The sequence below is a fragment of the Myripristis murdjan genome, chromosome 23 (assembly GCF_902150065.1).
Source record: "Myripristis murdjan chromosome 23, fMyrMur1.1, whole genome shotgun sequence".
NCBI lineage: Eukaryota > Metazoa > Chordata > Actinopteri > Holocentriformes > Holocentridae > Myripristis > Myripristis murdjan.
Window position 1 is genome coordinate 12,207,349 of NC_044002.1, and position 25,732 is coordinate 12,233,080.

The following is a 25,732-nucleotide window of genomic DNA, read 5'->3' on the forward strand; positions in this document are numbered from 1 at the left end:
ATGTCTTCAAGCTGAACTAATTCTGATGGGAAATGGCCTGAGATTTTGTTGTGTATCTGATAGAATTAGTCAGTGTGTGTGTGTGTGTGTGTGTGTGTGTGTGCGCGCGCGCATGTGCGTGTGCATGCGTGTGTGTGTGTGTGTGTGTGTTACCATATTCTAAGTCTTGCTGAGATAATGAGAATAATTCCATTTTTTCTTTTTTTTTTCATTTACTCTGACAGTGTGTGTGTGCCAGCACTATGTTGGTGACTGAGGTTATGAATCTGTAATGAAGTGAATTAATAAACATCCTTCTGCCACTGTTTTTGGCTGTATAACAACTGGCTATTTGTGTGCTGTCTTTTTTTTTTTTTTTTTTTTTTGGCCACTAATTTTAATCAGCACACATTTACAGACACTGGAGCCAAATACTGTACAGACGAGAGTGTCAGCCATGGACTTTCCTTTTTCCTTTGTCACAAAACAGTGTATAGACCTAGTCTAACTGCTGTTTGTTTTCATTTGGACTGCTGGAATTGCATGGTTATATTTTGATGATATGAATTTTGTGAAGCTCAAAGCAAGGCAAGATTATTTTAAACAGCACCATTCATACACAAATCAATTGAAAGTGTTTCACAGAGGCATAGAAATACATTAAGAAAAATGAAACATCAAGAGAAGATGAAAAGTTTAATATCAATAAAAGCAGAACATTTTTAAAACAATAAAAGCAAGAACATAAAAAAAAATAAAAGCAGAAAATTATGAGCAAAAAAAATGACCGTGATTAAAAGGTGGTAACATAGTGGTTTACTGGCAAGCAGCAGCAAACAATAATTTCTTAAGCCCTGATTTAAATGAGCTCTGTATTGTAGCAGTCCGTAGGTATTCAGGGAGCAGAGGAACTAAAAGCCTCTCCTGTTTTGCTTTGGATTCAGGGAAACACTGAGCAAACCTCCCTGATGACCTCAGGGCTCTGGATACCTCACGAGGTGCAAATAAATCAAAGACGTAGACCCAATACCATTTATTCTTTGTAGAAAAACAATAAGATTTTAAAGTCTATCCTTGAACACACAGGAAGCCAATGCAAACTCAAGTTAAAAGGGAATTTAATCAAAGAAGCAGTACTCATTTCAGCAGCAATAATCAGAAGCTGTATATAATATAATCACCTGCAGAGTGCCAGTTGATCCGGTACCTGTCGCTACGCCCTCTCTGCACAGGGGATTAGATAGTGCTGTGGCTGCGGCCGGCCAGCAGGGGCGCTAGTTGCCGCTTCCTGTCTCATTGTGTGCGCTTGTTACTCTGCAGCTCGGCAGAGAGGCAGGCGACAGGAAAATGGCGGACGGTGTGGATCACATCGATATCTACGCCGATGTAGAGGAGGAATTTAACCAGGTATGTAACACACACTGACACTGAGGCTTCGCTGTTCGGTGCTGTTTTGCACACACCGCCATTGTTTGCGGTAGATATTACGAGTGACTGTGGAAACGGAGTGTTTGTCCGGTCCGAGGCGCCTCACGCGCACGCAGGCCCCCCCATTCACCATGCTTTAAGCCTGCAGCGTTAAACCAGACTGCCCACCTGAAAATGTCACTTTCTGTTGTCGCAAGCCTTGCGGACTTGTCTGTTTTGCGTGTGGAGTGTGATGTGTTACATGTGGCACCAACTGGCTGGTTTGGGTCGTCACAAATGACACTTGCTTGTATTGTTGTGCAGCTTCACATCGCGAGGCCTCGTCCCCAGCCTGTGGCGGGCTGGGAGGCTGAAACACCGTCGCTAGCTTGTTAGCTGCTATTAGCTTTATCTAGTTTAGGTCGTTCTGCAAAGCATGCGTGTTCCGGCGTGATAACTAACTAAAACCCAGGAATGAAGCTAGTTGAATTGATGCTAAATGGCGGACCTTATAGCTACAGTTTTAGAGCAAACTGAAAAATATAGGTTGTGTTAGCTGTTAGCTTTTGGTTGTCGACATTAGATAACGCTGGACGGGCCGTTGTTTTCACTCGCTCCACACGCCCCCTTCCTCTGCTCTAATGTGGTCGTAATGTTGTAAAGTTAAGGGTTTTCAGTGTTTCAATTACTCTGCAGAGTTGAAATGTATTTTAAAGGAGTCACCAGTTCAGTCTCAGTGCCTGAAAACAGCTCTAAATGTGGCGTTTGTTGAGCAGGTGAGTTCACGCTCATGCTGCCTTCAGGTGCTCCCGGATTCGGTAGCCCTTAAGTGCGTACAAGTACTGAAGAAAGAAACGGCATGAATAACAAAATGTAACAGTATCAAGGGTATTTTAAGAATTGCTGTTTGATTTCAGAAATCACATGCACAGAGACACCTGCAATGGCAGAATGGAAAAAGAACAACAAACATTGCATGCCCGAGGGGCTGCGCTTAAACACAAACAACACAAATAAACACATCTTGATCTAGATCAAAACGGTTAGCAGAAATATATATGTTTTAGGTCAGGTTATGCTCACCATTTCTTACCATACCCTTTTAAGGTAATTGCATAATGGCCGTCATGGTAATTTCAGTAGTTAAAGTAAAGCTGTGCAAACAAGTTTTTAGTCTATTTGCAATTAGTAGAAGTGATGTTCAGTCTCTGTAAAAGCCATGGATGTTGGATTGTCTTTGACACTGAAATACCCTCCTACCTGCTCAGTCAGTCACGATTAAAATGTAAAAGCTGTTTTGCTTTTGAGCTTAAGTGGCTTACTCGGGATCCTTGTACCATACTGTATGAACAGATTATGTTTCCACTTCAATTTCATGATTTCTGTCCCACCCCCCACCCCCCACCCCCCAACTTACCTTGTTGGAAGAACAAGTCATAGTTTGACATAGAGTGGAGAGCAGCAGTAACAGGCTTAGGACTCTAAGCTGTAACACCGGAAACTATGGATGCATGATATTGAATTTTTTGCCAGTATCTAATATACTGATATTTTCTAACTCTTAACTGATTGCCGATGTCGATACCTATAAGTGCACATATTTTCTCCGCCTAATTGCAGAGAGTATCAAGTCTCTCCTGTAGTGAAATTAATATTATTATGTGTACTCTTTTCGTGATGGGTCACTGGTTGACACTGACATAAAATACAGTGCTTTTCAAAATGTACACATTCACTGGGCAAAATGAAATACTTCAACTCTGGTTATGTAAAGTCTTTTTTATGAAACAGTTTCTTTTGAACAAAGCTGTAAGATTCATCCTAGTTAAACAGGTTTGGATCATGCTCTCCCTGAGACAATCCTGGCAATATCCACAACCAGGGCAAATTTGACCTATTTCACATATCAACATGTCATATCGGCAGAAATTTTCATTTATGGCTGATACTGATATTTCATTTTAAAGCCCATATCGGCTGATATTTATGATGTGCCAGTACTATCATGCATACCACACATGCATACCAGAAAACGCTTATCGGGCACTGTCCTATTTGGTCCTCTGACCCCCAAACAACTAGCCCACATCACTGTCTTAGTGATTTAGAAGATAGTCATTAGTATTAATCTCTGCTGTGTTTTGTGATTGTCAGTGACATGTTGCTAATCCTGAGAAATAAATGCATTTTAATATTTGTAAGCTGTAGATCTTTCAGTGTTGGTCAATGTGTCAGTCTTATAAAACGGTTAAGTTGTATCTGCAAAACAAATGTCTGCATGTTCACCGCACCTGGATGACTAAAATGATTCTACCTGTGTTAAGTGTTCAGGAGGAAATTGCAATTGATTAATCTTGAAGTCCCATTTCTCTCTATGAACCTTAGCCTAGTGACAAAGCAAAGGTCAGAGTCCCATGCACTCAATTCAAACTTATTTCAGTTGTCAAAAATTCGATGGCAGAACCAGCAAAGTTGCCAGGCCAGAATGATGTATGTGGCCATTGAAACATAATGCCCTCTCTGTCGACTCAATATAAATTCATGGAACAGTAATGTTGTATTGAGTTTTTAAACAGATGTTGGTTTTAAAGGAGGCTATGAGGAAATAGCTGCCAGTGGAGAGCGTATTGTTTGGTACTTTGTAGTGTAAGACCTGTAGAGGTTGCAGTAGCCCTTTGGAAACAAACCTATTGGCATTGACAGCAGCATAAAACCATATTTTCTTGGTGGTCAGGAAACTAATAAGTCAAGTAAACCATCCAGTTGTTCACCTGAGTTTTACTATCATGTCCAACAGGAAGCAGACTACCCTGTCCATGAGCAGATCGACCTGTATGATGATGTCATATCCCCGTCAGCCAATAATGGCGATGCTCCAGAAGACCGTGACTACCTAGACACACTGCCTGCACCAGGCGGCACAGAGGGAGGGAAGAGTGCCCCGCCCAACGTGGTTTACACCTACACAGGCAAAAGGATCGCCCTGTACATTGGAAACCTCACATGGGTCAGTCTCAGTTTTGTTTTCAGACTGCTCAGTAACTCAAAAAATGTAAAGTAACAGTAGCAATGACTGATGATTACCCTGATTGTATGAATTTTTTGTCTGTCTTTTTTTGTGCAGTGGACGACAGATGAGGACCTGACTGAAGCCATCCGGTCAATAGGCATCACAGATGTGCTGGAGATTAAGTTCTTCGAGAACAGAGCCAATGGCCAGTCTAAAGGGTGAGCTGTCTGGGAGTCAGTTGCTCAGTAGCAGAGATCCTCTTGAACATTCACTGGAATGATATTTCTAAATTTTGTGGCATAATTTATGAAAGGACCGGTAATTTAAAGTTGCAAAGCATTGTGGAAAATGGCCTAATCTCCTTTGAAATTTGAATACCCAGTTTCCTCTCGGGGATCAATAAAGTATTTCTGATGCTGATTCTAAAAACCCTTTCCCTCTGGTTGTCAACAGAAAAAATTATCAATTGTTAATCTATTTCCTGGGGTTGGTGATGTCACTCACACTCAGGTTTATGCACAGTTAATGAGCCGTCCCATAGCCTGTCAGACAATGGCCTGAAAGCTATTTGTCGAACCAGCCTCTCTATGCTACCAGTGTTGAAGTCTGCCAGAGATCCAACACTTGATAAATATTTCCCAGAAATATGAATATTGGTATGTTGTGGGCAGCACAAGAAGGAAAATCAGTCACCAGTCCTGCAGACTTTGTGTTTTCTAGTCATTAAAAACTGGAAAGAAAAGCACCTTGTGTCACAAATTGGTATCATTTTTCCTGAGGGAGTTAAAAAAAATAATTATACTGGAATGTAAAGTGATTTATTTTAAGGCAGGAAAATGTTTTCATCACTTCAGCTTCATCAGATCATCACTGTTTTATTATAGGCTAATTGGTCATTTTGCTCAGGATGCGATTTTGAAATGGGGAAAGTGCCATATGCCGATTCCTGATGATTATTTTGTTTTGTCTGAATGTGTGTGTGTGCACATGTGTGTTCCAGGTTTGCACTGGTGTGTGTGGGCTCCGATGCATCATCCAGGAAGCTGATGGAGCTGCTGTCAAAGAGGGAGCTCCACGGTCAGAATCCCATCGTCACGCCATGCAACAAACAGTCTCTCAGCCAGTTTGAGATGCAGTCACGCAAAAGTAAGTCGAATACGTGCACACAACAGCTAGTTTGAGATGCAGGCAGAAAGTTGTACAGATCTTATCGATAATTTTATTCTACTGTCCTGAAACTGTTTCACCATCTATTTTCAGCCATCCCAAACTGTGCACTGACAGTTGCAACACTTATGTCATACCATACAGCATGCTGGCAAGTTTTAATTTGAAATTCTGCTTCCATGCATAAGATATACTATATTACACTGGGGGAAGATCCTAGCTGGTACAGGAAGAGAGAGATTTGTCTTTTTTCCCCTTACTTAATTGTTTATACAGCATGACTATAGTGAGGAGAAACAAAAGACTCATACACACTATCCCAGTAAGTACTTCTGGAGTACTTCTGTAAGTTGAAGCTTGAAGAAAAAGTGTGTGTCACAAAATTCATCCTAGCTATTGCCTAAAGCCAGGGCCAGACTACATGTTTTCTGTTCCATTCTCAACTGTGACCTCAAATAAAAAGTTTGAGGATTCAGTGGCTGGATCCAGGGCCACAACAAGCACTGTCTTTGAGGAAAACAAATCTAAAGACTGAGCACAGACATGCATAGTGTTCTTACACTTGCGCAAAGGAATCTTCCCACGGTATTTTGACACCAAAACAGGCATTACATCACACTATTTATTTTTAGGTCTGTGACTTGCTGCTGCTGTTGTTTCTGCAGGGATTTTCTTAGAAAAAGGAAGAAAAAATGGAAACAAAGAATGTGTTGTAGGCCGTGGCTGGAGAGGGGAGCTCTGCGTCATTGGCTGTATTCCTTGCAGAAAGAGCTGGCCTGGGGGTTATATTAGCTAAACCTCACAGAGATGTGGCTGTTTTTCAGTGCAGTGTTAGCTAGTTAGCTAATGTTAGCAGACATTAGCTATCAGTAGTATGGCAACGCAAATAGTATATGGTTCTCTCACCACAGAAGTTTCTGTTGTCCTGTTTCTGTCATTGAAAATCATGTAGTCTGGCCCTAATTTTCACTTCAGATGATTTTGATACAAAATTCATTTATGTAAACTGTGTAAAACCAAAAGACCATAGTTTTGTCATATGAAACCTGTCCAAAGTGATTATTTAGAGCAATCAGCATACATTTTTGTTCATTTCTTGATTGACAATTTTAATTTTGAGGCTGGTTCAAGATGAAATGATGCAGAATTTCCACAGTTGTTTATACTCACTTTCACACACTATTGCTTGGTTCAGTGTGCAGTAACACTAATAACTATGGGCTGCCGTAGTATACATAACCATATAGTTGGATAAAATTGTGCACTAAACACTATGGAGGGTAAATGGAAATGATTCTGTGTCCTCTTTCTTGGCACAGGTACCCAATCAGGCCAGATGTCAGGGGAAGGCAAGGCCGGGCCACCTGGCATCGGCCCACGTGGAGGTTTCCCCATGGGAGGTCGAGGCAGAGGCAGGTTCCCTGGACCTCCTGGCCCAGGAGGAGACCGCTTTCCTGGTCCCATCGGCCCTGGAGGGCCACCACCACACTTCCCTGGTTAGTTTGGTAACAACAGTGTGTGGCAGTCACTCACTGGGGGTGGGGTCAGTGTCACTTTCACTTTAAAGTCAGTCAAAAGACATGCATCAAAACACCCATTAATTTGAACAAGTTTAAATATTAGAGTTAAAGCTATTTAAATTTTATTTGAATACATAAGACTAAAATTTCATTGAAATTCAGCAATTTGAAGGGGTGTCAACCTTTGTCTCTGTATGGAGCCATTTTTTGGAAGAGTTCTGTCAATTAGAGCTGTCACTCGTGACCATCTTGATAAACAAGTATTCTGTTGATTGTTCTGGTAATTAATGGAGTTAAAATTTTATTTTAAACAAAATATTAGAAAATGTAAAATTTGGTACTGTGCATATGCACAGTACCACAACATTTTTCTCCTGTTTTTCAGTGTAACAATTAACTTAAAGCAGCAGAAAGTCAGTACTGATTTACTGACACATGTAACTTAACAAACCACCTCTCTATCATTTGAATTATATATAGAGGGATGGTTTGCCCTTTTCCAGATATTTTTAAGTTTAGGTTGTAATCTCCTGGTCACATCACTGGAAAACTAGTTGAATCCTGTTTCCACTGTCAGCCGAGTTGTTAAAACCATTTTCATTTGTTAAGGAAATTGAATTCATTTAACTGAGTAATGCAGCTTAACCCTGGTTGATGAATATCCAGAGATGATACAAGAATTTTGGTTCATATAATGTTTAGCTCACTCGATAACAAAGAGCTGACAGTGTCACCCACTGTCTGTGTAAGTGGATCATGCCACGCTCTCTCTTGCCCAGTATAGGACCATTAGGCTCAAAAGGTAGACCTGTTATTTTGTAAACTCTGTTAAAGAGATGCCTTGATTGTTTTGAATTGTCTGTTTTTCTTTTCCAGGCTCTTGTCACCCCTGTGGTGAAATTAAACTATTTTTTGTTTCACAATGGTCATCCACTTTCAACAGTGTCACCACAACATGACAAGTGCCTTGTAAATTAAAAATAAGAATAATTCAAAATGTGCAGGTATCACTTTAACCTCCGCTTTCTGCCTGGCAGTGTTGGTCTGCTCGCACGGTCCAGACTACGCTACTACTCACACACTGCATGGATTGAAAGCTAGTCTTATATTTAGTCAGTTATATTCGGTGTGTTTCTGGAGAGTGGTTTGTCACCTTTGCCATCTCCAATGGCAGGACTGTGTCTGTGTGTCTTTCTCTGTCTCCCCATCTTTATCTCTGCACATCTTCACTTGAACAATATCCCCTCACCTTAACTGCCCTGGCTGCCCCTTTCTGCTTTATTTTTCAAAATTCATTCATTTATTTATTTGACAACTTATGGCACAACTCTTTGACACGCAATACGCTCAAGGCTGTACTTTACCTACTGCCAACTTTAAACACCTTTTAAACTCTTTGATTGGCCCTTTTAAACCTACTATAGAGGAGTTTATAGATCGTGGCCATTTCCCCTGTCCTTTCTTTCCTTCTTCATCTCACCTTTTACACATCTCTCCCTTTGCTTACTGGCTGGTGCCCTGTGCTGCTGGGATGTGATAGGCCTTCGGTCGGGAGGCAGGGGTGTATGGAGGGAAGAGAGATGATTGGTTTGTTTTCTCCCCCATTAGGCTCGGGGATGAGACCAGATCTGATTAGGCACCAAGATGGCCCTCTGATGGATATGAGTTTCAATCCCTTCCCGTCGGGGGGCAGGGACGGGAGCTGGCGACCCAGAGGTGAAAAGCCTCGACTGATTTGATTGATTCGAGCGATTGCCTCCTTACCCTAACCCAGAGCTGTTTGTTTTGTAAAAACAGTTGTGCCATTGAAAGCATCAGGGCTCACTGCTCCCAAAATGTCTGAATTTTTCACCTTACAGTCTAAATCACTGAGGGTTTGGGCCTGTATGAAGCTGTGCTGCATAGTGTCTCTGCCAGGACCACCTAATGAGAAAGAGCCTGATTCACTCAATACAAATGGCCCTGTATGCAGTGAAAGCAGACTTGCGAATGCATGTGCATATTGGAAATTTAAGTCCACTGCTCAAATAATGAAACTGAAAGGGGTTTCCCCCCGCAAATGTTTCTATTGTGACCACATTTGAAAGCTACGATTTTTTTCAGCACAAAAAATGACCAAGGTGAAAGCACTTGCAGGCTGTCTCCAGTGATGGGAGTCTCTAACTTTTGTTGGCTTTGCAGTTTCAGTCTACTTTTGTTGCATATAGGGCCAACCATTTGCATACAATACATAACCCGGCAGAATGTAAGCCAGTATCAAATGCTAACATTGTCAGTAAAATCTACTTCCTGAAAGGAAAAATTAAGTAGTGGAAGCTTAAAACATTTAGACCTTTTCAATGTCACAACTTTTTGATATTGCTGTCAAGAGAAAAACAGCTTTGATCCTAACCCTGACACCCCTGACTCTCCTCTTTTAAGACTGCACAAGTACACAGCAAATCTCTGAAAGGCCATAAAAGGCTGTATTTACACTATTTAATTATTAATTTTGGCCGTGCCAGCCTTGGATTAAGTTCTGCCAGAACCCTCTCTTCTTCTCTGTAAGCCTCTTGGTGTCAACAAAATAAATTAATAATTGCATTAGAGATTGCTCAACTGAAAAAGGGTTTATTGAGAAAACTGTAGTGCCCATTCACTCTAGCTGATGTGTCTTGTGTGAACTTTGCACTCTGTGTTCTAGCTGCAAAGCGTGCAAGTCTTGGAAACTAAGCTCTCAGTACTGTTGGAAACAGTGCATCCTTTCAATTAAAAATTACATTGACAATTCAAGCCGGCACTGAAAAGAGAGGCTTCTGATCGAAACCCAACCTGCTTCCACTTCAGACAAGCAGGCAGTAGTGTGCCACCTGCTCTCCTGTTACCTTCTTAATTCACTAACAGCATCACATTTGACTTTATCTATTTCTCTGTCAGTTTTCACCAGTTTTATCTCTTCATATGATATCTAGTTCATTCCCCCTTTCTGGCTGCCTTTCCTTGCCCACATTTCTCTATTTAACTGTCTGATTTTTTTCTGACCCTCTTTTCTTGTGGTTGACTTGCTTTTATGAGTTCAGGGTTCCCTAATGTCAAAGAGAACGTGGAAGTTGACAACTAGTTTTCCAGTCAGTTATTAATAAAATTAAAGATGCTCAATTTCATTAAAAACCTATAATTAACCAACTTAGCTAACTTCTAGTGGTATGTGTTGGTGGAATCAGTACTTTACTCTTTCCAAATTCATTAGAAACATTCATTTCAAAGTTCTAAAGAAAACATTTCAGGAGAGAATATTTTTGACCTTGTTGATGTTAATGAACACCATAAAATCTGCTGCTGTCTCTTTGTTAAGAGCTAGTTGGAACCCCTTTGGTCTCTGACAGAGTGTTGGTTTCGCAGAATGGCAACATAGTAGTGCTGTAACCAAAAAAAGGCCACAGTGGCTGCAGCATCCCAAAATTCACCACTTTCTTTACTTTATATACCATTTAATTGAATTTTTGAAATTAAAAAAAGACTGTGCTGATCTTCTGATACGATACTATCACACTGCTTGAGTGACAATTTAGTGAAGTGATTTTTTTTGTTTGTTTGTTTGCTTTTTTTAATTCAAGACCAGGGCTAAAGTTGTGTCATACACTTTTAAAGACTGCATATCATATCGAGTATTTAAGCACTCAAGTATTACAATTCGATATCATTATTTATTGCTTTTTTGTATTATATCCATTCAGAAATAATTTTCAATAACAGTTTTCCCTCACCTCTACACTGACTGCAACATTGAGTTTAAGTAAGAGAAAGTAACTGTTTTTTGATTTATTTATTTATTTTTATACTTTCAGGTGGGATCCAGGGCCCTCCACGGCCTCCTCCTGGTCCTCCTGGCCCTCCTGGCCCTCCAGGTCCCCCTCCCCCTGGCCAGGGACTCCCCCCTCCCCTCGCTGGACCGCCGAGTCGTGGCGACCGCCCACCTCCCCCTGTCATCTTCCCCGGTCAATTTGGCCAGCCACCCATGGGACCCCTGCCCCCTGGTCCCCCTCCGCCAGGCTACGGCCCTCCTCCTGGTCCCCCACCCCCTCAACAGGGCCCACCACCCCCAGGACCCTTCCCTCCTCGGCCACCAGGCCCCATTGGGCCTCCTATGGCTCTGGCTCCACCTCCCCACATGCCAGGCCCCCCACCTGGCGGACCCCCGCCTGCCCCTCATGTCAACCCAGCCTTCTTTCCCCCGCCTGGCAACAACAGCATGCCCCCCAGCGACAGCCGTGGCCCCCCCGGACCAAACGACCCATACGGACGCCCTCCACCCTATGAAAGAGGAGACTACGGCCCTGGCGGACGGTAAGGATGGTTTTGCTGGCAATTTACAAGAGGAACTTCTTTGATGAACACATTGCATGTGATACCATGAGACATTAAAGTATTGCCAAGGTGATGGGCACCTTCACACTCACACATCTTACCACAGTGTTCAGCCCTGACTCTTTTCGCATTTAATCACTGACCGGTGGGTTTACTTTGTCCTTGTGGTCGGAGAATGTGTCTTCACGCTTATTATTTTAAACCCAGGCTGAAGAGACATGTATTTTTACATATTTTTTCCAAATAAAATGTCTGCATTACAGAGAACAGTGCAACCTGGTATATTATACTTCTACAAAGTCTGCCCTTGAATATTTTTGCTTCTCCAGATGTTTATCAGTTGGTACATTTCACAATCAGACCCAATTGTTCTTGACACTTTAGCTCTTTTATTTGTCATATTTGAGAAATTTGTTGTCATATTAATGTCAGCTGTTCACTCACACTTCATTTTTCACCCTGGAGAAATTGCCTCTCCCAGGGTAAAAATTCCAGCTCTGGTTCCAAGCACAGTTTAATTTACCCCAGGGCGACTGTGCTTAAAATGATCGTGAGACTGCTGGTGCACTTTCCCCCAGGGTTGAGAATGCAAGTGTGACAGTGCCTAATGATGATAATAGTGATGTTGGTAACCATGTTTCTATAGCACTTACAAAATCTCAAAGTGCTCCAACTTGAAGATAATGGAATTGTTTTTCAAGTGATATTAGAATTTTCTCTTATGTGAACAGCAGTGCATCACACTTGACAAAATAGTTCCACACTCAGTTTTTAAGTGCTATAACCAAATGTACTATGTGGTTGGTTGGTTTTAGGGAGATGGAGGCTTCACGGACTCCTCTGAGTGAGGCTGAGTTTGAGGAGATTATGAACAGGAACAGAGCCATCTCCTCCAGCGCCATATCTAGAGCGGTGTCTGACGCTAGCGCAGGTAACACACTCAGAGATATGACACACAGATAGATATTGCACCCCGAGTTGCATACCATGGATTCACGAATGCACATGTTGTAGAACACACAAACTAACTTAACATAAATCTAATCTAGCTAAATGTCAACTCTTCATTGTCTGTGTGTCTAGCTGACTATGGCAGTGCCATAGAGACTTTGGTGACAGCCATCAGTCTGATAAAGCAGTCTAAAGTCTCAGCTGATGACCGCTGCAAGGTCCTCATCAGTTCCCTGCAGGACTGTCTTCACGGCATTGAGTCAAAGAGCTACGGCTCTGCCTCCAGGTGAGAAGTAGAGCAGTTAACCAGACCTGCCTGCCTGTTTGCATTTTTACATCATATGAGATTGGTGTGAATTAAGATAGATAAAAGATGCAAAATATTTTTGCATCTATATTGATTGATATTTGCTTTTGATGCTCTACTATTCTGGTGTTTTGGTGTTCTTTGTGCATTTCAATCAGTAATAACATCGTTAATTCACTGCTCACTGAGAAGTAAACAGTAGGAATTGAATTATTCTTTGCCAGGCGTGAGAGGTCGAGGGAACGTGACCACAGCCGGTCCAGGGAGAAAAGCCGGCGCCACAAGTCCCGCAGTCGTGACAGGCATGAGGACTATTATCGAGAACGGAGCCGAGAGCGCGACCGTCACAGGGAGAGGGACCGGGACCGAGACCGGGAAAGAGAGAGGGAGAGGGAGTACCGACACCGCTAGACTGGAGAGGAGGGGAGGTGTGTATGAATTTAACATTTTTTTTCTCTCATTTTGTCTTTTTCTCTTGTCAGTTTCTCTCCTGTCTTCTTTATCACTACTTTTATGTCCCAGACTTGAGCTAAGCCAGGCTATAGAGGAGAGACCACCAAAACACCTTCTCTTTGATTGCTCACCTCCTTTCTCCTCCTTGTCACCTCACCAAGATTCATGGGATTTAAGGCTCTAGTTGTTCAGTGTTTCTCAAATGGAGGATCACAACTCAGATGCAAGCCACCAGATTGTCTGAATCAGATACACATAAATCCTGTTAAATTGGAAAGAAAACGGGATCCAGGTGTGTGGTATTGTTTAGTTCTTTAGTGTGAGGAAAAACCTGGAGGGAAAATGTGTTCTTTGCTGTCAAAGGTGGAGTCCATGAAAAGCTTTTGAACTTTCTGCCACGCCAGCTTCCTTACAAACCTTTTGAAATCATAAGGTCAGATTTGGGCTACAATGCGAAAATCTGTGGAGAACACCCAGTTTATAAAGACCCTTTGAGTGTTCTATTTTTTTTTTCGTCCCATGTGATTCTTGAGAAAAGGGACAAGGAGAAAAGAGGTAAGCCAAGAGACTTTTGAGATCCAATCAGGTAGGTCTAAGGTAAGTCTGCTCTTCATGTTTGAATATCAATAAACCATGCTGTTTTATATGTGTCTTTGTCTATCAGAAAATGCTGTATAGAAACATTTCATGTATTTCATTATGCTGTTTTGCACCAAGGGGCCATGAAAGAGTTTGTATCTATGCTTTAGTTTTCTAAACACACCCAAAATCAGAAAACACTTTCAACACTTCACCAATGATGGATAATTTAACATTGACTTTGTGGACGCATTGTGACTTTTTGATCTACAGGCCACAGTGGCTGATATATTTCAATATTGACTAGTCAACTGTAACTTCATTATACCAGCCAAGTAGAATTTCAGAGGAGAGTAATAAATTCTTGGAGAGAGATAATGCTCTAATGCTAGACGGAAAATTTCCACCAATCAAATGCCAGTACAGTTTGGCTGGTAAACATAGTTTAGAGGTTTGTGCTAATCTAAAAATCTATTTGGCTGGTAAAATAGGGGAAGCGACGGGGCAATTTTGCGATTTACCAGTGACTCTGGCCAGTAGATAAAAAGTTAGCACTCTGGCTTGAATGTAATTGAGGTAATGGTTTATTTAAGTGTATTTGGACTTTTAACAGTGACTTGGTTTCTCAGTGTGCTTCTAAGAAAGATCGGTTGAGTGATCATAGTATTCATATTTATATATATTTATCTTTATAAAATGTAGTACAGTTTTAGCATTTTTCCCTGATTCTTGTTCTGTCCTCTCAAATTGACTTGCGCTTTTGGAAAATAAATGCCAATGATCAGCTGTATATCTTTTTAATAGCGCAACACATTCTGAATGATTAAATGTTCTATTTGTAGAAAAATACTGATAGATTTGTATTTTGACATGTAATGGTTTTTAGAAAACTGGAACTGCACTGATATACCACAAAAACTTTTGAAGGTTTGTAGTTCCTGCTTTAATATGATGTAACGGTTTTTGCACTGGAAAAATAAATTTTAGCACAGGCTTGTTTACTGATATAGCAAGTTTTGAGAGCCCCAACATTTATAATTTGGATACTTGTTTTGAAAACTTGACAAATGTATCAGCTCTGTTGTGCATATATTGCCATCAATTTTAATTTGAAAGCTGAAGTATCTTGAGCATCATGGTCATTTTATCATACTGTCAAGAGCAGAATGAGCTGAATTTGTCAAACCATGTCTATTGGATGGTTTTTGGCCAAAGAAAATTTTGAGATTGTTATTATGCTACGTCTGCATGACAGTTACATGGCCTGAGAATGAGTGTTTTTGTGTAGTTGAGTATTGTATTTCGTTGCCATTATATTTCAAAGCAATGGTGTCGGAGATGAAGTTGAAGCAAAATTTATGCCACTGTCCTGTCATCATTTATGCAGACAACCTGAATGTTAGTGTGAAGTTTAAATGCTACGATTATGCAAAATGTCACTCATTGGAAATTGTTCTTTAGCCAAAAAAGGTTTTATGTACTTCCCAGACTTTCCCAAGTTAATGCATTGATGATTTTAAATGTAAACTGTTCATAATCAGAAATGTTTCACATTACGGGCAAATAACTGATGCATTATTGTTAGTCATGCATCACTGGTGTATGATCAAGTGGGAGGATCAGATTACCCCTTTTCAAAATTCCCATGTGCACCCGGTCAAATTTGTGTCCCCTTTGTCTGGACATTATTTAAGGAAAGAATTTAGATAAGCTGCCTGATTCACTATAATTTATAGTCCACAAAAAACAGTCACATTAGGAAAACTTGTAAATGAAATTGAAAATGCAAATTCAAACTGTCAATGATTTTAATTTCAAATGCAACTCTATATGATATGCTCTGGGGAATGATTTGGCACAGCATGATTATGTCTTAAATTTTAGTATGTAGTTTTTTCTGTATTTCTTACCATGTATGTATGTCAGAAATGATCACAGATTAGGCTACAGGAGATCAAAGAAATAACCAAGTTATAATAATTAGACTGTTGATGAAACTTGGGTCAATTACTAATTAAAATACCTATAAATATGTTGACAACTGCATTGCACTGCCCAGAAGGAAAGATTGGCAGTTTTTGTAATTTTTTTTCTTGCATTGATGGTAGTATCACAGTCCACCATGGATAAGTAATGAAATCCATTTTAAATAGTAAATCGACCCATGTTGGCCAAAGGTAACACAGTAGTTTGGGTGTGTTAGTTCCTAGATCTACGCCAGCTTGTTGTCATGCTGTTGGCTTGTTGGAACCAAAGTTATAATGGAGTCAAATGATAAATGCTTGTAGATGACCGTTTTCTGTGCGTGAATCTCTTTATCGGTAGTTCACAAATATGTAGATGAATTCCTAATAGAAAATAGTGTGTTTGGTGTGTCTCATTGATATTTGGAGTTGGCATTTCATAATATTTGTGTTGAGCTTACCGTTTCACTTCCGTGTAGATATTTGACTAATTGGTAGATATTTACAAAATAATTTGAATTGCAATTGAAATATCATTTTCAGCGTTTTTGTATGTCATCTTGACGTCCTTTCCAGCCAAGACATTTTAGAAATTTTGTGCTCTGTATGAACAAATCTTTAAAACAACTTAAGGTAAAGGGATAGGGCATTCAATGCAGATTGTTCTATATGCTTTCTCTTATATTAAATGGCTCGTTGAACAGTAGCAGTAGCATTAAGCTTGAGTTGTTCCTCACAGTTTACAGTGGCCCTGCAGCAACTCTACACTAACACTTTCCCCCAGCTAATACTCCTCAAAGTAAGTTCCTTCATATCATCTGAGAAGTTAGAAAAGGACCTTGGGGGGCCATAACTGAGCAGAATCTGGGGTGTATTTCCAATTGAAGTGTAAGTTCACAAAACAGAGCCCAAAATGTACATTGTTCACTCCATTTTAATTTCCAAACTCAGCAGTGCACAGAGCAGGAAAGAGGTCGTATATATATACATATATATATATTTATTTAACTAATTTTCATTTGATCATTTCTTTTTTGTAATCAGGTTTTTCATGATTAGTTTCTTCATTTAACTCATACTGTGTTTAAATTCTTTATGCTGAGGAATATTAGCTGGGGTATTGTCGTGGCTCTTGGAGTTGTTGCAAGAATGCTGGTTGCCCCTTCATTAAAAACGGACAGTGGATTGTGTCATAATTGGATTGTGTATTTTTTCAAATGATGGGCATGGTGTAGAATCATGCTAATTGCAGTCTGCCAACTTTAGCTGAGTTCTGTCATTCTGCCCATTCTAGCTGCATAGCAACTGAGAAAAGTTAAGGCTGTGTGTCCACTGGGAACCTCTTTTCAACACCGCCTGCTACTCAGTTTTAATAGCCAAAACACATTCTGTCGTTGCTTCCAACTGTCTTACAGTGTACTTTATTTATTTATTTATATAGGTTAGTGACTCCACAAGTAGTAAAAATACTGGGTTAACAATATTTGATTTTTAGGCAACAAAGAACACTGTTCTCAACAGAAGGGTATCAACAGCAATAACCCCAACAAGCGCTTTTCCCAAACATCTTATTAACTTTGCTAAATAAGAGATCCCCACTGGACACAGGGTCTAACAGTTCTTTGATATGTAGATAGTACGAAGACTTAATTGCTGAAGTGTTGCCCTTTTCAGCTTTTTATTTTTGCAAAACAAATATTTGCTTGAGATATAAATGAAAGGAAGAGGTTATTGTAGCATTTTTAAGGCGATCCATGTCCATTCTTGAGGATTCGTGTTTTCTTGTACTTGCAGTCAGTCTCATTCTGCAAAGAGCATGTTTTTATCCTGGAAAACAGCTTATGTTCACTGGGATTGAGTCCCAGTTATATTACTTGTATTCCTGATAATGATAATCCCATCAGTGCCATGTCTGTTGTGTCCACCGAAATGCTTTAACACTGTTTAATTTGTTCATATAGCCTTAGGGGAGCGCGCAGTGTTTGTATCAGGCAGAAAATACTTTATGATGCTCTCTCTCCAGATCAAATAAGCAAATTTTGCTCATGTCAAACCTGGGTCAAACAGGGTTTTAAATCCTTTGTTTTCTGGGAAATGTTTGAGTCATCTGTCTTTGTGGGTCAAGGGGGTTTACACATTTTCTACAAGTCCAAAGAAGTTTGTTTGGTTTCTGATGTAGATTAGGAGATGAACATTAACGCCCATTCGATGTTTCAAGAAATGTAGTATGAGGTGCATGTACTTTCAACAAAATCTGTCTCTTTGTTCCAGAAGACCTTAAAGAATCACAGTCAAAGTCAATTTGCAAAATATCAAGCAGTAAACTTTTTTTTTTGGCTTTTATGGCTCTTATTCTTATTGTTACTCATATTCTTAAAGCAACTTAATTTAAGTGTAATGGGTGTTTAAATTAAATTAAATTCCTGGGACTTTAGATTATATGATTCTGCATTGTCCAAACAATAAAATCTGAAAAACTTAATGAACTGTAAAATGCTAATTATGTAGGGTGTGTGGTATTCTTTGTGGCAGGTGAACTCATTAAACATCACTGTGTCTGGAGGGATTTGATGAACTGTTTCACCCTGGTTTGGCTCTGACCTGTTCTGTTCCCATGCTGTATTGATTGACACACAGCTATACACTAGTGTTTTCTGTGATCCACCCAACAGTAGCCACAGCATGCATACATACATACATTACTATACCTTTAACAATAAGTTAATATCAATCTAAAACTATTAATCTAAAATACATCACAGTAGTCTAATTGTAGGGCACAATGATAGAATGATAAAATTTGAATTGTCTCACATTCAAATGATTCCTGTTGCACGTGTGCCAGATGTTGCAGTCCTTTTGGATTAAACTTGCAATAAGCACAACTGAAACTGAAATTGTTCTGATGGGTAGTTTGAAGTTTGCCATTTTGTTGGTGTGTTGGTATTGTTTGATTCACTCAAATGTTGATGTCCTTAACTGTGCATCATGTAAAACTTTGCACTTTATGATCAAAACTTGACAGTTTAAACCTGTAATTCTATCATTGAACCAAACCAAACTGAAACTCTTTCTATAAATTATACTGAACTCATTTGACCTGGTTTCGCTGATTTGAAAGATAGCATTCGTTGTGTAACTAGCAATTCAACTTAACATTACAGTATCATGTCAAGCAAGAACTTTTGTCACCAGTATTTGCAAGTCTTTGAAATAATAAGTAATAACTTGATATGACTTCCTGTACTGGAACTGTTACAAACTCAAGTGAACCTAGATTATAAAAGTATTCTCTCTAGATCAATACTTGTTAGATGGGTTTGAATGGTAGGGAAATCAAATCACTTGAGCGTTGCTGACAGTCTGCTTCAAATTATAGTAACATTCATCGTCTGCATTACCATTCACAGTTACCATCAACATGGTGGCTTCCCAGTAACCTGTATTTTGCTTGTTGGACTTGTCTTTCTCATTGAGCAGTAGAATAATTTGGGGGGGTCTGCATTGAAAGTGTGCTGACTAGACCATATGGGGTTACCTTAAAGCACCTTAGCATTAAGATGTTTCCTGTTGAAAGACTTAATAAACCTCCAAACCCAAATCAGAGAAAAGCCTGAAAAGTAGGGTAAGTTCAAGTTTATTCAGAGCCCTTAATCACAGTTACAGTCCAAAGGGCCATACGGGCTCACAGTTGATAGAAAACAAAAACCACTCCCCCTGACATAAACCCTCAGAATGGACAAGAAAAAACTCTCCAGTAAACCTCAAAGGCAGATAGGTGACAATGGAAGAAATATTGGGAAGGATCACAAAGAGGCGGAAGAGCTGCCTAGGCTGGCTAGAAGTGGAATGGGTACCGAGTGGGCAGTTAATAGAACAGCTTAAAATTGAAGAGAGACAAATATTTAACCAAATCAGATCAGGACAAAATTTACAAAAGCGGGTCTTTGGTGCCAGGTGGAGTTACTGTCTGTAGAGTATAGTGACATCACTTGGCACCAGAGATCAGCAAATAGCAGTATGTTCAGTAAGTTTCTTTTCACTGTTAATGTCAGGCTTTACACAAATTTGGATTTGGGGTTTAGTTACTCCTTAATTGACTATATTTAATAATCCTGTAATGCTGAGATGCTTTTGGAAACACCACCACTAGACTCCTGTGGCAAATTTTCACTTAGTGTGTTTGGTGTTTGTGCTAGATGCGTCCCACTCTTTGTAGTGTGTTTTGATCTACAGTCTCTCTTGTCTTTTTTTGTCTATTTTGCTTCTGTGGTGCTTAATTTCTTGACAACCAATTGGCTATGTCTCAGCTTAGTTTGTATTGCCCCACCCATGCACCCTTTGTCCAAATGATACCTTGACAATATGAATTTTAGTGTACAGTTTTCCCTCAGAGGGCACTTGTCACAATGTGAGAAGTGGATTCTAGATTGGCCTTTATATTATTGTTGGCATTCTTTATTGAAACCTGTGGGTGCCAGACTAGCTCGTGAGCATGCAACCACTCATGAGCAGTTTTTTTTATTGAGTGAGATGTGATTGCCAAAGAAAACTGAACTCAAATTCATAATGTCAAGGAAGGATATAACTTTAAATGGCTTAGATTAGAGAGTAAAGAACAATTGGGGGAAAGCAAATCTTAGAGAACCTATGTTGATCAGAAAACTCACCCTTTCACTTCATTGAGATTAAGATGTAATCTTTGCAAAGTACTTTAATGTATGGGCTAGGCCCTAATATGGAAACATAAATGATGTCATGCTTTCATTGACTCAAAATATGCATCTAATCGGAAGGTACTTTGACATTTTGTGGTAATCACACAAAAGGCACATGTCAAAAAAGAGATCTTGTGAAGCTGGGCGCACACTACACGATTTTAGGCTTGAATAGCTGTGCCAGACAAACTTTTTAGATCTGAGACAACATCCCCATGATGGCTACATGCACTTGGTGCTGTTGTAGTCAAGTTATGTCAAGTTCTGAGAGCGGTGACCTTCAGTGGGAGCTTGCTTTGCAGGCCCATAAACACTTTACAATGCATTCTAGTTACCTCATTGAATGGTAGTTCATTCGTTGGGCTTCACAACCGATAAGTGCATGCACAGCAAGTGGTGCCAACTACTTTTTTTTACTCACCTTTCAGTAAGGTGAAAACAGTCTGTTTAACGTTGGTTTTCACAGGACAATGGGTAATCTAGGTTTTAAAGTATATAACTTGTAACTAAATCCAAGGGAATCTTTGCCATGCTGTGTGCATGCCATGCCACTACACCAAATGAGGAAATGTAGGAAAGTTGTTAAAGGTGGCAGCATACTAGAAGTGAAATCAAAATGCTGTTCAACAGCGCTGGAGGCAGATGTCCCTCTGTTTGTCTAATGACACTCAACACCAGATGGAGGGACTAGCAAACTGCAGGATTAACTATGAGCTGGAAGGAGACAAAGGATACAGGGTAAACCAAGGAAGTAATAAAAAATAACATCCAGGAGATTTGTAAAAATTGGAACCAATACTCACATTGTCCAGTTACTGGTGACTTTATTGGGAAGCAGTGAACAAACAAAACAAAACAAATTTTCACCCTTTCCTTGGCAAGCCAGTGCACACTAATGTGATTGTTGCCAATGCAAAACTTGTATTTTGGTAGCAAACCACCCATTTTACCTCTGCAGACATGCCAAATTCGATTTCTTCTCTAGCATACTGCCGCCTTTAACTGGAGCGGTGTCTAGGAAGCTTTTGGGTTTTTGACAGTCGTGTAGTGTGCGCTGGGCTTTACGGACACCAACCATGGCTCAGGATGGACATGTAAAGAAAAATACATTGTTTAATCATGAGAAGTGATTCAAAAGCTACAGGGTTATAAGATAAGAAACTTTATTGACCTCCATCAAATTTCACAACTGGCTAAAACGCTTGCTGCCGCTGTCTGGTACCTTTCATAGTCAGTTTGTCAGAGATCCACCATCTTGTTGGCCAAGGCTAGTAGCCTAGCTTTCTTAGATGACTGATTGCTTCAAACTCAAACTTTTGTGAATAGATTGTAATGGAATATTCCCATTGGTGTGTTAAGTTTCTGTGTTCCTACAACAGCAGGTCTGTTCTGTCATCAGTGGGTGACGTAGCAGATTATCGTCATATGTCCTGTATCAGTTACATGAGATAAAATTGCATTTACATGTATGGATGAAGAAAAATGTATAAAAACTTGGCCTCATTGTTTCTCAAAGAGAAAAAAAAAAAAGTTAAGAGATTTTGGAATTGTTAGTCATAGCTCGGTGTATTCCCCCAAGTTATGTGATCATGTACTAAAAACTTGCCAAACCATAATCCTGAAACTGAGGCACACCTTGAAATTCTTTTTCAAACTGTTTGTTGTAAGCAACAAAACAGATTTACATGCATATCTCTGTACCCTGACCATATTGTAGCAACAATCATTAACTGTTGAGTTTGCCGGTGCATACAGGTGACAACCTGACTGAATATAGTGGTCATTTGTGTGTTGACATTGTTGGTTTTTGATACTTTTCACATTTGCTTCTCAGATTTCTGCTGTTCAGATTTGCATGACATGTCTTTGTTTGTCTGTGCCAGAGCTGGGGACAATACACAGCCAACTCAGTGTGAAGAGACCCAAAGCATCAGCTATATCATTTAATGGGCTTGATTTGCTGCAGTGGAGTTACAGACTTGTGGTTTTTGGATGTGTAAATGTCCTATTTTTGTTGTCAGCGATTGTGGACTTGTGTCTTTCTCCTGGTAGCACAACCCTCATGCAGCCTGATCAGTGTTTAGCAATTGAATTAGGGGGATTACCGCCACCTGAAGTACCTGAATTGAAAGTGAATTGAACCCAGCCCTGGTGTCGGCCATGTTTGTGTAGTCTAGAGGTTTAATGGTGAAAAGAAAAATGAACAAAGTGTTGACTCTTGGGCTGCCTCGAAACCAAACTTCCACCCTTCGTTTTGACACCTTTCAGCTAACGAGGATCAAGGAAGGATGGAAGGAAAACAAGGAACAATTTCAGTGCAACACCACCGCCCCACCCCGCATGACCGGACAGGATTGCAACGACGACCACGTCTCCTTCACCCTTCCATCTCTCCTCTCCTCCTCCTTCACCCATCTTCCTCTCTCTGTCCATCTTGTCTGCCTGGCTAGGATCAGTGGATGGAAGGCCCTCACCTGTGTAAGGCTGTGTTATCTTAACATCTATACTTGTGGTAACTAAAGATGAAAGAAAAAAAAACCTTTCCAACAAGCTCTTTTATTTTTATGACATTTTATTTGATATGAAAAAGATGAGTACCTGTGTGACGCTTTTTCGCAAAGTAATAAGAAGAATAAATGGCCTGCACGATCCGCAAATTAAAGGACACGCCCAACACAACATCATCCCGGTGTTTTGTTGTTTTGTTTTCTTTTTTCTTTTTTTCTTTTTTTCGCTCGCTGTACTGTGTACATTTGTCAGTTTAGGAGTCATTGTTTTTATAGGGTACCTGTTTTTGGTCTTTTTCCCCCTCTTCCCTCTTGTTCCCATTTATTCTTTTCATGGATAGGATGTTTGTAAATGTCTCTGCTTTTGATGATAAAAACTAGATTGTGTTGTAATAAAAAAAGGTTTACTGAGGTCCACGCTGCATCTGGTGAATTCCTCTATCTGCTCGGCTCATTTATATTCAATGTAAGGAGTATACTGTACTGCAGATCATTTTTCATACGAACTGTCTACACTGACATTATCTTAAGTTGTACTGTCAAAGCTGCTATTTCTTTTACATAGAACCCAAATGAAGCATTAATGACCAGTGCTTTGGTTTTTCTTTTGTTTGTTTTTTGTTATGTATTTATTTACCTTAAATTTACCTTTAAAAAAAAAAAAAAAAAAAAAAATCATACTATTGCAAGTTAATTAACAGTATTTTGCACTGTGGGTGTATTCATGCTTAAGATTTCTAACTATTTTGTTTTTTGTTTTTTCTTTCTTTTTTTGTCCAATAATGCTGATTAATCCAGATTGGTACAGTTTTACCATGCATACCACAGGCTGAAAACTCCCCACACAGCACTGTTCACAAATTGGTATCTCATCTCTGATTCATGGGTAATGGCATGAAATATTCCCACACCAAATTGCCTTTGAAATTTCTGTTCTGTTTTGCTTCCACCCCGTTTTGTTAATGTGAAATACATTAATTCTTAATGTACTTTTGTTCACCTGGCCGCACAGTTCAAGCTATCTTGAAATTTGTCAACTTGCTACTAACTGAACTGCAGCTGTTTCATATTTTCCAAATTTAAGTGAATTTTCCTTTTGTGTTCCATGCCTGAAATTAATTTTGTATTTTAATTTTAAGCTCTTATCCCCTATAATGTTACACAATTGATGAAACTGATTTTTTTTTTAAACTCTGAATATTGTGACCTTTATCACTTTGAGGGGAAATGGGAAACAGAAAAATGTTTCTTGACTTCACTAGCCCAACAATACACTGTTTTGTTTTTACTGTCAGCATAACAAAAGAAAATACTGAGTTTAGCAATGCATCATATTTAGCTGTCACATGTTCTTAGTCCTTCAGTAGTCAGCCCAAATAATTAATTTGAGTGATTGATGTTTTACTTGTTTCAACCCCTTTCAGCTCTCCAAAGATACTGTCAGGTCTTGAGGTCAGAATGTTTAATTTGATGAATTTTAACACTTTGTGGCAGCTGCAAACTATTGACTCTGAAGTGCTCTTGAATTTTATTCTTCATGTTTTGAGGCCCATTAGAAAATGTTTGAATTCCAGATGTGAGCTGCTCTAACAGGAACCCTAAAACTGCTCCGGCAGCCCTGTAACTTGACTCTGTAAAACAATAACCACATGTGATTTACTTCAACAAAACTATAAACACATCATAGGTTTATTCAGGCATCAGGCAACAAGCATTTAAATAAATTTGTACAAGATTTGAAAGAAACTTTTGTGGAAAAATGGTGTTTAGTTATAGCTCTTGAACCAAAACTTTACATGTTGTGTTCATATTTTTGTTCAGTATTTATTGAGTTGAAGTACAGAAACAATTAGTGAAGAATTGTGTTTTGACACAGACATCTTCCAGTCTGTGAGCAGTAGTGAGACTGGACCAGCAGCTTTAAGGACAGTGAAGACTGATAATGCATTCAAGTGAAAACTGTTAATTGCCCAGCAGATGTAGGTGTGTGTGTCTGCCTTGTGACTTTTCTCTCCACAGCGGTGAAGGTAAGTGTTTTCAGCAAAGGAACAAACACCAGTCTGCTCCTCAGAAGACCGCCGGCCAGAGCTGCTCCTCTTCCTCCTCTCCTCTCGTGTCAGGGGTGTGATGTATGTAACTTTTCTCCACACTTCCACTGTATATATATTTTTTTAATTGTTCAAATCACAGGTGCCAAGAAGTATTATGTCTTTGGCTCAGATCAAACTTTGCAGGGTAAACATGGTTTATTTTAACGTTTTGTCTTGAATTACAAGTTGTGGAGGCCTGACCAGTGATGAACACTCCTCCCACTGTGAGCTGGCTGTGTACAGGGGGATGACCATGCATTTTTACATTAGTATAAGTAATAAATTTAATGCTTATAACATTGTTTAAGGTTGTCAGTGATGGGGTGTATGGATTTGATCATTTTTCAAGTGGGGATTCCTCTTGATGTGTGACTGCAGCGTTATGTTGTTGATCACACTTGTCAAGGAGAAACCCAGAGTAATCCTTGGCCTGTGAAAAATAAAACTTGACTTAAATCATTTTCTTGGTTTTGTGTTTTTAATGTGTTAAATCCTGCTGGGGGGAGGTCACCTGCTCTTAGTACTGAAGGAACAGCTGGGAAAATGGAGATACAAGAGGGTGAGAAGTGAAGACAAGAAAATAAACAACATTGTCTAAAAGCTGTCTAAAATAAGTCATAAACTGGCATATTTCCACAGAGGCACAAGGGTGCAGATTGGTAAGAGACTTAATTATAGGAGGTTCACTATACAGGGTGTATAGGCTACACACACCACTGGAGGGTGCATACAT

General features: G+C 39.7%; 1 protein-coding gene across 2 annotated transcripts; it reads left to right on the top strand.

The window, feature by feature from the left end:
- The first annotated feature begins 1,229 nt into the window (after positions 1-1,229).
- On the top strand, positions 1,230-25,458 carry cpsf6 (cleavage and polyadenylation specific factor 6). Of its 2 annotated transcripts, XM_030045824.1 has the most exons (11): positions 1,230-1,386; positions 4,184-4,393; positions 4,511-4,614; positions 5,397-5,542; positions 6,883-7,059; positions 8,692-8,799; positions 10,911-11,409; positions 12,246-12,361; positions 12,514-12,667; positions 12,913-13,116; positions 22,671-25,458. In XM_030045824.1, the coding sequence occupies exons 1-10, from the start codon at positions 1,327-1,329 to the stop codon at positions 13,097-13,099; spliced, it is 1,761 nt and encodes a 586-aa protein (XP_029901684.1). In that variant the 5' UTR covers positions 1,230-1,326; the 3' UTR covers positions 13,100-13,116; positions 22,671-25,458. The 2 variants fall into 2 exon arrangements, with proteins under 2 accessions (XP_029901684.1, XP_029901686.1); XM_030045826.1 differs by lacking the exon at positions 8,692-8,799.
- Positions 25,459-25,732: the final 274 nt, after the last annotated feature.

Bases quoted from the DNA above. Each gene is read 5' to 3' on its own strand.
- cpsf6 (XM_030045824.1), top strand. From the start codon at position 1,327: ATGGCGGACGGTGTGGATCACATCGATATCTACGCCGATGTAGAGGAG. The intron at 5,543-6,882 runs GTAAGTCGAATA...TTCTTGGCACAG, and splicing joins TGAGATGCAGTCACGCAAAA to GTACCCAATCAGGCCAGATG. The intron at 12,668-12,912 runs GTGAGAAGTAGA...ATTCTTTGCCAG, and splicing joins AGCTACGGCTCTGCCTCCAG to GCGTGAGAGGTCGAGGGAAC.